General features: G+C 39.4%; 1 protein-coding gene across 1 annotated transcript; it reads right to left on the bottom strand.

Annotated features, from left to right (window-relative positions):
* Window positions 1-10,008: 10,008 nt before the first annotated feature.
* LOC113714086 (uncharacterized) lies at window positions 10,009-14,737 on the bottom strand. Its single transcript, XM_072068767.1, has 5 exons — window positions 13,535-14,737; window positions 12,514-12,969; window positions 11,770-12,390; window positions 11,242-11,520; window positions 10,009-10,995 (listed from the first exon to the last, which is right to left on the bottom strand). The coding sequence occupies exons 1-5, from the start codon at window positions 14,735-14,737 to the stop codon at window positions 10,009-10,011; spliced, it is 3,546 nt and encodes a 1,181-aa protein (XP_071924868.1).
* Window positions 14,738-16,903: the final 2,166 nt, after the last annotated feature.

Below are 16,903 nucleotides of genomic sequence, written 5' to 3'. Positions count from 1 at the left end.
GTGGTGTTTTCTAAATTAGATCTTAGACAAGAATATTATCAATTAAGAATTAAGAAGGAGGATGTGCCAAAAACTACTTTTAACATTCAATATGTGCATTATGAGTTTGCAGTGATGCCTTTTGGACTAACTAATGCCCCAACAGCATTTATGGATTTAATGCATATGGTGTTTAAACCCTTTTTGGACCAATTTGTAGTGGTATTTATTAATGATATTTTAGTATATTCAAAAACTAAGGAGGAGCATGAGCGACATTGGGGATGGTGTTACAAACCCTAAGGGAACATCAGTCATTTGCCAAATTAAGCAAATGCGAGTTTTGGTTGGAGAAAGTGTCATTTCTAGACCATATAATCTCAAAAGACGGACTCACGGTGGATCCGATTAAAGTAGAAGTTGTTGCTAAGTGGAAACAGCCAGAGAATCCTACTGAGATTCGTAGTTTCTTGGGCCTAGCAGGGTACTACCGTCAATTTATAACGGATTTCTCAAGGATTGCAGGGCCCTTAATGAATTTGACAAAGAAACAAGGAAAATATATTTGGGATGCTAAATGTAAAATTAGTTTCTAAGAGCTTAAGAACAGATTGACTATGGCGTTAGTGTTACCTTTGCCAAATGGCAAAGATAGCTATACGATATATACAGATGTTTCGAGAGAAGGATTGGAGTGTGTCTTAATACAAAATAGGAATGTAATTGCCTATATTTCTCGGAAGTTAAAATCTTACGAGCAGAATTATCCAACCCATGATTTAAAAATCGTAGCGGTTGTGTTTGCCTTGAAGAAATGACTACATTACCTGCATGGGTGATTTTCGAAGTGTACATGGACCATAAAAATCTTAAGTATTTATTGTCTCAGAAGGAATTAAACCTGAGGCAACGTCGATGGATGGAGTTCTTAGAAGATTATAACTATACCATTAATTACCATTCAGGAAAAGCCAATGTAGTGGCAGATGTCTTAAGTCGGAAAGCTCAACTAGCAAGTTTGATGATGAGAGAGTGGAACTTGTTAGAAGATGCTAGTGAATGGAATCCTTGTCTTGAGCCACAAAAATTTATCTTTGGGAGTATTGCGGTGAAATTAACATTATTGGATCGAATTAAGGATGATCAAAAGAAAGAACCAACGTACAAAATTGGATGGAAAGAGTGAAAAAGAGAGAATTAGTCAACTTCAATTTAGATCCTGATGGTATTCGAAGGTTTCAAAATCCCATTATTGTACCAAAGGATGAGGAATTGAAAAAGGACATTTTAGAAGAAACTCACTGTTCTAGATACACTGTGCATCCAGGTAATGACAAGATGTATCAAGATCTCAAAAGTCTATATTAGTGGGACAATATCAAATCAGAGATTGCTCAATTTATTCAAAAATGTCTTACGTGTCAACAAATGAAAGCCGAACATAAAAAATCATCGGGTTTGTTACAACCTCTAGAGATACCTAAATGGAAGTGGGAACACATAACGATGGATTTTGTGTTAGGATTACCATGAATTCAAAAGGGTCATGATGCGGTTTGGGTGATAGTAGATCGATTGACTACGTCCGCACATTTCTTGCCAGTTAATATGAAATATTCTTTGGAGAAACTTGCCAAACTTTATATGGATGAGATTGTAAGATTGCATGGGGTACTAATAAGCATAGTATCTAATAGAGATCCTAGATTTGTATCTCGATTTTGACAAAAGTTACAAAAGGCTCTAGGGATTAAGTTGAACTATAACACAACTTATCATCCTGCAACAGATGGACTGTCGGAGAGAACCATTCAAACCCTTGAGGATATGTTATGAGCTTTGTTAATTTTGGGGGAAGTTGGATCCAGTACATGATATTAGTCAAGTTTGCCTATAACAATAGTTATCACTCTTCTATCAAAATGGCACCATATGAAACACTTTATGGATGAAAATGTCGATCACCAATCCACTGGGATGAAATAGGAGAGAGAAAAGTTATCGACCCGACAACGATACCATGAGTTGAAGATGCCTACGAAAAGGTAAAAATGATACGTCAGAGACTTCAAACGGCATAAAACCGACAGAAGAACTATGCCGACCATCAAAGAAAAAATTTGGAGTTTGAAATAGGAGATAAGGTATTCCTTAAGGTTATCCCACGGAAAGGAAAGATCAATGCGGGAAAAGGAAAGAAGTTACAACCAATATACATAGAACCTTTTAGCATACTCCAACAGATAGGAAATGTGACATATCGATTAGAGTTGCCAGCAAATTTATCGTGAATCCATGATGTTTTTCATGTTTCTTTGTTTAAGAAATATCATCTGGATTTGACTCATATTTTGCCGCCAGAAGATATTAAGTTTGACGAGTCTCTGACCTATGATGAACAACCTATTTGAGTACAAGACTGCAAGGAGAAGGGCTTGAGGAATAAGCAAATTTCACTGGTTAAGGTTCTGTGGAAACACTATCAGGTAGAGAAAGCAACTTGGGAGTTAGAGATGGACATGCAAGAGAAATACCCTGAGCTATTTACGAATAAAGGTATGAATTTCGAAATCGAAATTCTCTTAAGGGGGAGAGAGTGTGAGGACTTGAAAATTCATTTATATTTTCTCATAATTCTCTTTTATCTTGAATAAGTTAATTTATAATTTATTTACTTCTAATTTACTTCCCTTAATAGTTGTAATAAATAATAGAGTCGAGAATTTTACTTTTACTTTTATAATAGAGCCGAGAGATTTTCTGGTGTATTGTGATAGTATGATCAATTAGTGAGGTGTGCTTATTAAATTTGGTGGATAAGAGCGGGTATTAAGTAAGAGAAAATATGTAATTAAAAGTGCTAAAAGTTAGTTAGTGAATCACGAGTTAAAACAAAAGTACAAGAGAGGCAAAGAAATAGGTTTAAACCGACTCGCGCCGTTTGTTATCGGTCGAAAACACCACTTGACCAAGACTTTTTTTTCCCTAATCTTCTTATTTTTCTTTCATTTTACTTTCCCCAATTTTATCCTAGGGTTGGCCAAAATTATTGACCAAGAAAGAGAGGAAAAAGAAAAAAAAGAGGAAAAATGGATGATTGCCAAGTGTTGGCAATCAAAGCCACCTTTGACCAAAAGTTTTCTTCCATTCTTATCTTTCATTATACCAAAATTTCCTTCATTTTTCCTTCATCTTGGCTGACTCTTGGAGAGGAAAAAAGAGAGAAGAGAGCTTCAAGTTTCATCTTGATTTAGCCTTGATTGAGTGAGGAATCGACAAAAATCACTAATCCAATCCGAACAAAGTTGCAACAAGGTGTCAAGGAGGCTTGTAGTGGAGTTATTTGGAGAGGAAAGCTTTAGTTTTTCACTTTCTCTTGGAGGTTTGAAGGTATTAAGTTGGAAAACACTCCTTCTCTTTCTTATCTTGCAATTTATTGGGAAGATGACTTGAAATTGGAAGTTTATGGAAGATAACCTAAATTTGTGAAGATTGGTGAAATTTCCAGCCTTAGGAAAGGTTGGGTCATCACAATTTTGATGTTGCAAAGATCTTTGCTATTTTCCAGGAGCATTTTCATTGGCCACACATAAAGAAGAATGTGAAGCATGTGGTGGAAAGATGTGAGACTTGTTATTGAGAAAAATCGAAGGTTAATCCTTATGGTTTTTATACTCCTTTTCTTATACCTAATGAACCTTTGGTTAACTTGTCCATGGATTTTGTTTTTCGATTGCTTAGATCTTGGAAAGGCAATGATTCAATATTTGTTATAGTTCATAAATTCTCTAAAATGACACATTTTATACCATTTCATAAAACTAATGATTCATCTCATGTTGTGGATTTGTTCTTTAGAAACATTGTTCATTTGTATATTATACCTAGGACTATTGTGTCTAATAGAGATGTTAAGTTCTTGAGTTATATTTGGAAGACCTTATGGGGTAATTTAGGTACTGAATTGTTGTTCTGTATTACTAGTTACCCCCAAACTGATGGTCAAATTGAAATCGTAAATAGAACTTTGTCTACTTTGTTGCGAGCCATAATTTAAAAAAAATCTTATCATTCTATGACTTGCATAGCAGCAACTACTATTATACATGGTTGGAATGTTAAAACAAGTTACGACTATTACATATCATTATCTTGGTGATAAGTATCTAATCTTTGTGTGAATCTCTGACTTTGGTTTATAGCCTAGCTAATTCACTATTAAGACATCAAGAAGCATATCACTATATATTTTATCCTAGATGTGGGTGTCTCTATCTATTCAACAATATTCCTATTAGTTATTGCTCTATGTTTTTTGGGCTTTTAGTCCATTATATTTTTTAGATCTATTTATGTGCTTTGGAGATCTGAAACTAGAAGATACTAATAGGTCTAATTCGAAAGGTCTATATGTGACACCCCCACTTCTCCCTAGGGCGAACCCAAGGGTATTCGCGGAATGCCTGTCTAACTCTTGCCAGGACTCGATACAAGTTAAATTCAAACTTAAGGACAAACAACTAAATAATAAAGGTCGAAATAAAGAAAAGTTGCTTCCTTAATGAAACATTCAAATCTTACATCATAAGTCATGAAAAGTACATCAACTTTCCCCAAAATACAACCACTAGAAGTCGACTAATCAATTACATCCAAAAATTCTAATTAAAAGTAATCAGGTCGGCTTCTCCAAAATTCTTTCCAATCCGAGCTCCTGTTAAGGAAAATAAACTAATGGGATGAGCGAACGATCAGTGAGACCAAGAAAACATGCAAACACATAGTTCAAGTAGCTATAACATTTGTACAAGAATTAAAGCTAGAAGTTCAAGTAATTCACAATTAACAATAAAACATGATTAATAAGGATACGAGAGCTCTCAGAAGCTAAATTTCACTTGCTTTGTCAAGGCTCGATCCAATACCTCCACGTGATGACACTCCGTCAACCGGGTAGGGATTAAGTCTGTAGAAACTCCACTTACTTTTCCCATCCATCATTTCACCCTCTCGGATCCGTAACCAAACAGCACGAAAAGGGCGATACTACACGAGTATGCCAAACAAGATCTCAAAAGATTGAGTTTTGTTTTAATATTCTCATGGTTCATTGAGCTTCTCGACCAAGCCTACGCCGATCGAGTCGCAAGGTTAGCCAGATTTGGACGTCCCCCACGAGTGAACGTATAAGTCGATAAGATTCACTTCAATCGACATTGAGTCAAATACGAGTATAATTTCACGTATGAGCAAGTTAATTATATAATCAAGTAAAAGAGAACGAGTGCGATAAAGTACACACTCGACTCAACAAGTCATGCTCATGTATACACGTAAGATTAATCAAGTAAATACAACAATTCATGCACTTGACACTTACCAATTCAAAAGTAATTGAACGAGTAAAGTGTTTAGTTGTTCCCTCCGAGATTCTCTTCAAGACTTGCTTGAGCACCTGAAGAATAGGGACCATACATCACTCACGTAAACTCACGACCACTTATCATTCAAGGAAGAAAGTGCATTTGTTTAAATGTAGAACAAAACCACGAAAGGGCTTTACTCTATTGAAATTTAAGATTCAAAAGTAAGGATTTAAAGTCACAAGGAAAACTTGTATCCTCCATGAAATCAGGTTTAAAACGGAGTATCAATATCAAAAGAAAGTGAAAAGTTCTTAAAAGCTCATTTCCTACGAAATCAGAAATTTTCCATTTTGCGCAACAAAACTTGGAAAATTAGATCTTGAGTTCGGTACATCCCAAAATGGAAAATTTTATACTGTTAGAAACTATATCCAAAATACTAAAAGTTCCTAGAAGAACCCTTCCAAGATTCCAAATAGAAAGCGTTCATTTTTCAGTTCAAAGTTGCTGATTCATGAAGACAAGACAGAACCAGTCTTGGTTTTCAGCAATGTTTGGAAATTCGTCAAAATTCACAGGAAGTGAATCAGCCCCTGAAATTTATAACATGATAAGGGTCCCAAATAAAGTTTCATACACAATAAGCGGAACTAAATTTAGAGTTTTGAGCAACAAGATATAATAGTTTGAAATCTGTTGATTTTCACGACCTGATCAGTGGATTTCCCAGTTTTGAAGAGCAATCTTTGGGGCACTATTTGGTTATCGAAATCGTATTGAAATTATGCCGAATTTGGTACACTTAAACTTCCATATATGGACTACCTCTCTATCAAAATTTAAGCAAAATCTCACACGGGAAGGCAGTTAATGAAATGACACAAGTTTGTGAAATTTCTCAAAGCTAATTTGCCAACCCTATCTCTCTTTCTTTTCGAAAGTTTTGTCCAACGAAATCAGCCCCAATCCACTCCATTTTTGAAACCAAGGTTCCAGAACATTTAATGAGCAATTGATGGGTAATTGACACTAAATTTTTGAAATAAAACACTCCAAAACAGAATTGACTATTCGGTCAGCAAGGAAGGGAAAAATTTTCAGTTTCCAGCTTTGTTGTAGTTTTGAAATCAAACCATTCTAATTCCACACAACTCCAAATTGAGAATGGTTTATGGCATTAGAAACTAGGTTTAAAATGCTACAATTCATCAGAAGGTATCATTTTCAAAATCTTTTCACAAGTAAGACAAAATCGAGCCACAAGATGCAGCTTCCCAATTGCTCTCGGACAGACAGGCAAAGCAGGACAGTCCATTTTGCCGACTCACCACAGTTTACTCAAAACGAACTAGTAGGGGATTCTTATACTGTTTGAAAGCTTTGAATGTCTAATTTTGAATGCCGCAAATGGCACTCAATTTCAATTTTTGCACAAAGAGTTATGTTCAGACAAAGAACCACTGTCCGGTTACCCTACTAGCGAATTTCCAGATTTCAGCTTTTCCAAAACTCAAGTTTTATGCAACCATTCGACATGATTTTTGAAAGACACTTTCTGAACACATAGTACAACATATATCCATCAATTTAACAGCCAACTAAGCAACAAAATTTTGAATTAAAAGCAGGACAACATGAACAGAATTTCGGCCAGCTTTCCTTTAACAATTTTTCCAACTTTCTCTCCACTTTCTAACCATAATCATCTCATTCATCACATAAACAACAATAATCGAGCAATATAGCCTCAAGTCAGCTACCTAAAGGCCTCCTCAAGACATCTAGCTTAGGATTTAAAGCAAGATAAATGTTTCCTGAAGTCCACTTGCCTATAAACTTCATTAGGGTTTCAAACCCATGAAAACTAACCATCAATCTTTGTAAAATTTGAAAGGTTAAGGAGATGAAGTGATTACCCTTTAAACCCTAGATGAAGACTAGATTTTTTCACCAAAATCACCAAGGAACACCTCAAGCTTTCACCTTTCTTCTAGTTGGAGCAAAAACCCAAGGAATTGTGAGTTGGATGGAGTGAATCAAGCAAATTTGGAGCAAGAAGTTGAAGTCTTTCTCTTCTCTTTTCTTTTCCTTTGGGTCAGCCGAGAATGAGGAGAGAGAGAGTGAGGGTTTTGTGGTTAGATTTCTTGGAGGGAAAGAATGAAAAAGATAGCCATAAAGTGTGCACAAAAGTCAACCCTCAATAGTACGAAATAGGGTTTTGCACTACCATTTTTTTCTCTTGTTTGGTACACTTATACACTAATCCTCCAAGATAATTCCTCTAACACTGTAATTACTCACACTTACGAGTCTAATACTAATTGCTCAATTCTCCAATTAATCGGACCGGCACAACTTCCAAAAAACTTTCGACGCGTGCGCGCGAAAAAAATGAAATTTAAGGGAAATTCATGTAATAATAGAATAATTAAATAACAATAGGGCAAATAATTATAAAATGACTAAATTAAGAAATAAAACATGAGTCCTCACACTATAAGTGTTCAAGCATTTCATAGAATTATGCTTGATTGGAGCACATTCTAATAATCATAGTAGAGGCAGGTTAAAAAAATGAATAGTAGGAGCAAATTATATCAACTTTAAAAGATAGGGAAAAGTTGACTTTATGCAAAGATAACTAAAGAATGAATGGTATTTTTGAAATAAAAAATACATAATTTGGGCAAAACTCATTGGTAATACAAGGAATACTCACTATAACCCTATTATCGATATCATCAATTGTAATTCAATGCTATGGGAAGAATATTTATATGTATGTAAGTTTAATGTCCATTTTATTAATTAAATAATCAATTTACTTTTGGAAACAATTAATTTATTTACATATAATTACAAGATATCCTAAAGCAAGACAATTTCATTGTAAGTCAATGAACTATTCAAAAGAAATGAGGGTCTCATTTGAAGATATTATAGCAATAGGGAAAATTATATGGGATCCATTTAAGGAAGAATTACCATAGGATGGTCTTGAAACCTGCACAGAGACGTATGTCAATCTTGAAACAGAACAAGTTGACGTGAAATCAAAACCAAAAAATTATGCATGAAGTCAAATGTCCCCAAAAAATTGTGGTGAAAAACTAGATGATCTCCATAGTCAATTGCGTAATGTTCTTAAGATCTCGAAAAAACTCAGATGGACCGAGTATTGAAAAACTATAACAAGATTTTGAATAAGATACAAACTTTAATTGAAATGGACCCAATATACCTTACAACTTCTAGTTTTTTTTTTTTTTTTTTTTTTTGTGAAAGTAAGGCTTGCAGAGATCAAGGGCTCCAAGTAACAGAAAAACATGAAGAATTTAAATGGAATTGGCTTGCAATGAATGCAAGAAAGTTAGTACCATTTTGAATTTTGGAATCTTTTGTTTTTTAAATTTAATTCACTTGTAGACAAATTTTGTTTTTTATATTTAATTTACTTGTAGACAACTTCCTTGCCAAATTTTTTCGGATGATGAATAAATTATTTTATTTTGTGTGATTATTTTTCTTTAGCTTTTCTTATGAATGGATTACATTATAGTATTAAGGTTATCAAACTATTCTTATTTTTCTTTTCATCTCTTCAAACCCTAACTAGAAGAAGTTTATTAGTTCATTTTACAAGTTGTTGCAACATTTTTTTTAACAACTTAATTTCTTATTATAAGGGCTTGAAACCATGCGTACACAAGAAAAAGCAGACGAGACAATAGCTATGAGTGTCCCACCACCCGCCTACGAAACGTTGGAAAACCCAACCTATCCATCCTAAGGTCCCCCCTGACTAACCGGGGTAGGTTGGCAAAAGCAGTAAAGACCTGCCTTGCCTCAAAGTCGACTCCATAATTTTCTAGACGATCAGCCGGAGAATTCACTTCCCTATAACAATGCGTGACGGATTGAAAATAGTGACGAATTGGAGGAGATCATCCAGCTCCCTCTGCAACTGCCATGGGCATGCACTATCCCCCTGCACGATCCGAATCAAAGTCAACGAGTCCGCCTCAACATGTAACTGTTGGAACCCTCGAACCATACAATGCTTTATTCCCACAAGCAGTCCTCTGCATGCAGGCTACTCATCGTACCAAAAAACTTTGAATAGCCAAAGACAAAATTCCCATGACAGTCCCGCACCACCCCACCCCTCCACTCTTCCCTGGGTTCCCTCGAGAACACCCATCGGAGTTCAACTTCCACCCCCTTGCAGCGAAATCCAGCGGACGGGCTGAATACTCACTCGCATTCAACATAATGCTATCTCCCGAAGTAACTCTTCCCACGAGGATATAGACCTCATCCATGGGAAGCGGGTCTACAGGAGCTTGCCCAGTGACTGAACGATCCGATTCACAGTTGCCCTAATCTTCAGCCGTTGTCCTTCAAACACACCCCTATTCCGCGCTTTCCATAATTCCTGGCAGACCACCGCTAGGAGGATCCTATATAAACATTTCAAGACCTCCGTGTTATTGCTCCGTATCCACCAAAGCCAAATCATATGCCGCGCCGTATGTACCGCTCCCATTTCCCCCGGACACATCTCAAAGTGACGCCAGACTCGTTTTGCCCCCTCTCCAGCACAAAAGATGTGATCCAAGTCCTCCACCCTAGGTTCTCGGCAACACCAGCAGCGAGAAGGGCCCTAAACCCCAGCACCTCTCAGTCTGTCCATGGTGGGAAGCCTGTCCTGCAATAACCGCAGCATGAAGAAAGAGATTTTAAGGGGAATACACTGGTGCCAGATGGCTGCCGCACTCCGCGATCTGTGACCACCTTGCCAGACTAGGGAATAAGCTGATGCCATAGAGAAACTACCAGATGGTGTCAAAGCCCAAACCATTCTATCAGGACCTTGAAAGGTTGGTGGGTCCATAGCTAGGACGCACGCCACCAAACCTGCGTCCAAATACCGATTAAGCATGACAATGTTCCAGGCCACACGGTCAACAAAATTAGCAACCAGGTGATCATGGAAGATCTCCACCTTTTGACATAACACCCCAGTCCCCAACCAATTATCATGCCAAAAATTCATTAAGCCCGCACTAACGACCCAACTGATGCTGTCCTCCGCCACCTGCTGTATTGAACTCATTCTTTTCCACGTGAGGGATCCCCGCTGGCTTGCCTCTGCTAGGCAAGGATGTAAACCCGCGCAATATTTACCTGCCATGAACTCTGCCCAGTGTGACTTTTGTTGCCTGAAATTCCACCAAAGCTTAACAGAGAATGAGTCGTGCACATCTTTCAGCCTACGCAAACCGATCCCTCCCTCATCTCGCGGTCTACACAATGCCTCCCATTGAATCCAGTGAAACTTAGTCCCAAAGTCAGACGTCCCCCACAGGAAATCGACGAACACCCTTTCTAATGCCACAATGACCCCCTTTGGTGGAGAAGCGGCTGTGAGTAAGTGTACAAGCATTGAGGCTAACACGCTCTTAATTAGCACCACCCGACCTCCCACAGATAAAAGCTTATGCTTCCATGATAAGATCTGAGCCACCACCGCATTGTAAACATCCGCAAAGTAGATCTTCTTCCTCCGTCCCACATACAAAGGACATCCAAGGTACCTTACCGGAAATGCCCGCCTCTGAAACCCTAGCACCTGGCCAACCACTATTGCCTTCGGAGCCGGAAACCTTGGATGAGTCAAGAAACAGCTCTTATGTTAATTGATCCGCTGTCCCGATGTCATACTATACCCCTTCAGGACCCTCTTAATCAGAGTTAAAGAGGACCACGCACCACTGGAGAAAATGATAACATCATCGGCGTACACCAAGTGCGCTACAATAGGGCACAGAGAAGGAACTTTAAAAGGAACAAACTATCGCTAAGTGGCCACCGTATTCAAGGCTCGAGATAACACCTCAGCGCTGAGGACAAATAAGGCCGGTAAGATGGGATCCCCTTGCCAGAGGCCCCGTGATGACTTAAAGAATCCTTGAGGTGCGCCGTTGACCAAAACCGAGAACCAGACGTTAGAAACCAGGCGCCAGATCATATCAATCCAGGTCTCAGAGAACCCAAAACGGCGAAGAACCTGTAGCAGAAACGGCCACGAGACTCTATCGTACACCTTCATCATGTCCAGCTTAATCACCACGTTACCACCCCAATTAGACCTCGTAATGTCTGACACCAACTCCTGAGCAAGTAAAAAGTTATCTACAATCTGTCTCCCTTTCACAAATCCACTCTACTGTGGAGATATGAGCCGAGGCAATATCTTAGCTAGTCTCTCCGAAAGAAGTTTCGAAATGATCTTATTAGTGAAATTACAGAGACTAATAGGCCTAAACTGAGTGAAATCCTGAGGGTGTTCTGCCTTAGGCAACAGCACAATCGATGTTGCCGTGATGCTCCTAGGGATTTCGGCCCCACAGAAAAAGCTTACCACTGCCCGATACACATCCATGGCAACCACCTCCCACGCAAAAGTGAAGAACTTCCCTGTGAATCCATCCGGCCCCGCCGCACTCTCCTCATCTAGGACAAACACTATGTCCTTAACCTCTTCGAGCTGTGAGATCTCTGTTAGTGCAACGTTGTCTTGGGTAGTGACTAAACTCGGAATGTTTTCCAACAAACCATTTGCCGGGAGAACTGTCTCTGCCGTGAAAAGCTTCTGGAAGAAACTAATCACCGCCTCACCAATCCGCGACAACTCGCCGAGCCACTCTCTGTCTGACCTCCTCACTCGATGAATCACTGACCGACGTCTTCTTTCTGCCACTAATGAATGGAAAAACTTCGAGTTTCTATCCCCATCTTGAAGCCACTTCGCACGTGCCTTTTGCCTCCAGAAGCCCTCCTCGATCGAAAGAGCTCGACGCAATCGTGCCTGGGCTTGATGTAGTTCACACCGCAAGGCATCCGATGGATCCAAGTCATACTTTGTCTCTACATCCACCAACTCGCGCTCAGCGCCCCGGATTGTTTCAAAAATATCTCCAAACGAAAGTGTAGACCATTGCCTCAGTACCTGCTTCATACCTCTCAGTTTTGCTGCCAATACCTGCATAGGAGACCCACCCACCGGCTATGCCCAGCATTCACGAACCACCCCCAAAAAGTCCTTATGCATGGTCCAAACATTCAAAAATCGAAAAGGCCTGGGTTTATTGTCCAGACGCGTTACCACAGATAACAGTAACGGAGCATGATCTGATGGATCCCTATCCAAGTATTGAACCGTGACCTGGTGGTGCATCCCCAATGCTGTCCCATTAAGTAGGAATGTATCCAGGCGTTTCCAAATCCGAGCTGGGCCCGGACGATTATTGCACCAGGTATACCTTGACCCTGAGAACCCCGCATCCACCACTCCTGCTTCGGACATGAAATTGAGGAAGTCCACACCCTCCGAAGGTCTAGATGGCAGGCCTCCCTTCTTTTCCTCACCATTTGTGATCATATTAAAGTCCCCCACTAAGAACCACGGAGACGACCCCGGGTTATCCCTTAATAAGTCATGCCATAAAATCGTCCTTTCGTGTCCCGTACACTTAGCATGAATACAAGACAAATGAATAGGGGTGGGAAATAAATGACAGCGCACCTGGATTGTCAGATGTTGTGACGACTCCCCGATACACTGACAAGTAAACAAAAACTGATAAAACACCCAAATAGAACCCCCCTGATTAAAGAGACAGTAGTCCATCCCCAATTTTAGTCTAATGGTAGTGCGGTTGTCCAAACCCGTTTTAGGCTCAACAACCACTACTAATTGTAAAGAGTGCAATTTGATTAACTTTCTTAGACGTGATAGATTAGGGGCACGAGCCCCCTTATATTCCAGAAAAGCACCTTAATCATGAGATAACACAGAAAAGGAATTTGATGAAGCAGCACCCCTTGGTCGTAGGGTCCTATCTGAGGAAAAACCCGCATGAATGCCGCGCCCCTTAGCCACAGACGCCTTCCCCAACCCATCTACCTCTTGTTCAAAATTGCTAGAAGATACCACCGGGTCAAGGTGCAACATGGCCACCGATGATGATCCCTCTTGAATCTGCACCTCAACGCCCCTGCCCCTAGGTGATAAGTTTCCAACCTATCGCACCGCTGCCACTTCGTCCGCCATCCTATCTCCTTCCTCAAGCCGTGCAATGCAGTCCACACCTCCTCCTGTTCCATCACTTCCCCCCAGCCCTTACCGATCCCATAGAGCCGTCACCTTTCCCAATCAGTCCCAGCGAACACCCCACACCCACACCCGCTATTGAGCTAGTAGCCATCTCCGAGCAACCCATCTCCAACGCTTGAAGCATGGCAGGCTGCTGCCCCACCCCTTTGGCCTGCGGCTGGTACTCCTCCTGTTGAAGCATCGCCTCCTCCCCTAGCGAAACCTTCTGCTGCAACTCCTCCACCCCATGCTGCTGACTTCCAGCCGTCCCTTCAACCAGCATGGAGGACCGCACTGCCGGCCCATTGGGAGTGTCTGCTGGGCCCTTTAGTGAGCCCTGCTGCTGCACCTCCTCCTTCTCTCGCCGCTGTGCTCCAGCCGCCCCCTCAGCTAGCGCGGAAGACCTCTCTTCCTGCCCCCGCTGCACATCCCCCAATTTGGCCCACTGCCCAGAAGAGTGACCCATCTCCGGATGCAAAACATGGCAATTGTTCTCACCATGACCCTGGCGATAGCAGTGAGTGCAGTACTGGGGTAAATTCTCTACCACCAGTTCCTGCCAAAAACCAGCACTGTCTCCATTCCCAATCCATACACGCGATGGTAAAGTTCTCAACAGGTCCACTTTGACGCATACGTGAGCAACACTCGGGCGTGATACCGTAAGCGTGGTCGCGTCTACCAGCAGAGGCACACCCACACAGGACATGATTTGAAAAAGCACCTCCTTGTGGAAAAAATGTAGTGGAAGTTTCGGAAGTTGGAACCACAGAGGGACAATGGGGGATTCTCTATCAACATGGAAGCCTGGTGTCCACTTGAAAATGCGCATAGGAGCAGAGGCCACATACCACACCCTCCTGAACCACACTCTATGGAAATCAACCTCAGTATGTAGCTGAATCAACACATGCCACGAATCCAACAAACCCACCGTGGGTTTCTCTCTTAGATCCAGTGCTGAGAAGAACTTACGTACCTCCTCCAGCTTCGGCCTACCCTTGGAGAACTTCCCAACTAAAGCAAAATGATAGTGACTGGCCAGGGAGTGCACAGCAGCCTGAGAAAAAAGGATCGCTGGTTCGCCTTTGTGGGTTGCCGTTTCTGCCGCAATGGAAAGCGATGGTTGTGACGCATTTTGTTTGAATAGATCCGCGAAGGACTTACCTTGAACAGACGAGGTGACTGTATGCGCAGGGGGATGCCCTCCAGCAGGGAGCCGGAGGGCTGCCATGGTTGCACCACGCAAGTTGCCGTGAAGAGCAAAACCCTAGCCGTCAGATTCTGTGAAGACCAAAACCCTAGCTCCCCTAGTATTTCCCCTAGTTGTCACAACATTACTAATTCTCAAAGGAATATAATTGAGGTGTATTGGAAGAAGGCCTAAAATAAATTCTATGTTGAGAGGACATGGATATGTTATTGAAATTCTTGATTGGAAAACAAGCATTCTCTAGGAAAATAATTAGAATAAGAAAACAAGTATTTCTAAATATGCACATTCATTTTCATAATAAAAGTTGGTCACAAAATAGTCATTTTATTTCAATCAAAGAAAAAGTAGCAATGTTTCTCATGACTAAGGGTCAATATCACAACAATTGTGTAGTTAAAAAGAGATATAGTCATTGGACCTATCTAGCTCATGGATATTTCTATGAACTACCACAAAGTATGCTACATTTTTTAAAGAGATTATTGTCCCAAATTGGAATGGAAATCATCGAGCAAGTCAACCACAACATCATCGACTTCTACAAATAGTTCAAGTATCATAGAGCTTAAGTAAAAATTTCTTTTGTTAAAAATATTTAATGATTATGATGCTTTTGTCCTACTCAAAAAGTGTTACATGTGCATTAGATGGAAGTATTATTATGCCTCGAAATGAACAAATACAGTATCAAGAGAGAGGAAAAAGCAAGTGTATGCAAAATATATTTGCTATTTGTGATTTCAACATGATTTTCACATTCGCTTGATGGATTGGAAAAATGTAGGACATGATTCTAGAGTTTTGTTGGAAGCCATAGCAGATGCAACATTTAAGTTTTCCATCCCTTAATCACATTAGATTTTTTTTTTTTTACAAATCATTATTTTTTTGCATTAATTTTTACCCGCATTTATGATTTAATTTTTTTTGGCACAAGTAGATATTATTTTTGTAATGTAGCTTATGCATATATATGTAGCTTCGTGACACTATATCCAATTATTAGATACACTACAAGAAATATGGCCTTTTATGACAGCTCTCTTATTGGCAATAGGAAAATCTTGTCACAATTGACATAATTCGGCGATGATTTTTGATGTCATCACAGATGATCTCACAAACTCATTATTAATAACAACATAGCAGTAGTCGTCACAATATGGGTGGCGCGCAACTAGTCAGTGTGGCAGAAAATTACCTTCGTGACGAACTGAAAAAATGTTATCACTAAAATGAGTTATGCAATGACTGCTTCCAACATTGTTGCTAGCACTCTACAGATTCAGAGGTATGACAACAATTAGTTGTCACTGTCTAAAGTACTTATTTCTAGATTACTTTCATTAATTCAACTATGCCACCCTAATATTTGCAATTTAGCCCCATATGTAATAAACAAATTCCATTAATTTTACTATAGCACTCTATCTTTTGCAAATTAGCCCATATGTGATAATTTTATTTCATTAATTCCACTGTGGCACTCTAACATTTGCAATTTAGCCCCATATGTAATGCACCAATTTCACTAATTCTACTATGGCATCCTAACTTTTGCCATTTAGCCTCATGCATAATTTGCCAATTTCATTTATTTTACTATGGCTCCCTAACTTTTGCAATTTAACCCCATATGTAATACCCCAATTTCATTAATTCTACTATTGCACTCTATCTTTTGCAATTTAGTCCTTTTTTTTATTTCCAAAATGTAGAAGGTATCTTAATAATTTATGTAGACACATTTTATAATTTTCCCTAACTTAGGTAATAATTTATTATAAACATAAAAAAGAATTCATACATTCCCTATTTAGTCCTCTTGTCAACATGGCAGAAAATGAATCATTAGTATAATTTGAAAATAGAGGTAATCAAAAGTAGAATTTAATACAAAATTAAGTCTAATCCTTATAGTTGCATGACTGGAAGGTTGTTATTAGTTATAATAGTCACATTTGTTAATGTTTATGACCCGATACTTGTACCAACTAGATTTAGTGCTTGATACATGTCTTAGCAAACTATTTTAATTATTTGATTAGATAAACTAACTGTAGGTATTCCCAAACTACAACACATACATAATTGATAGAACAACAACATGAGTACCAAAAACATGCTCAGAAAAAGCCATATATTAGAAAAAAATTTAAATATCTCTATCCAAACACACTAAGT

The sequence above is a fragment of the Coffea arabica genome, chromosome 10c, assembly GCF_036785885.1.
Source record: "Coffea arabica cultivar ET-39 chromosome 10c, Coffea Arabica ET-39 HiFi, whole genome shotgun sequence".
Taxonomy (NCBI): Eukaryota; Viridiplantae; Streptophyta; class Magnoliopsida; order Gentianales; family Rubiaceae; genus Coffea; species Coffea arabica.
Note: the sequence above shows the minus strand (reverse complement) of the source record. Positions and strands in the feature narration are given on the sequence as shown.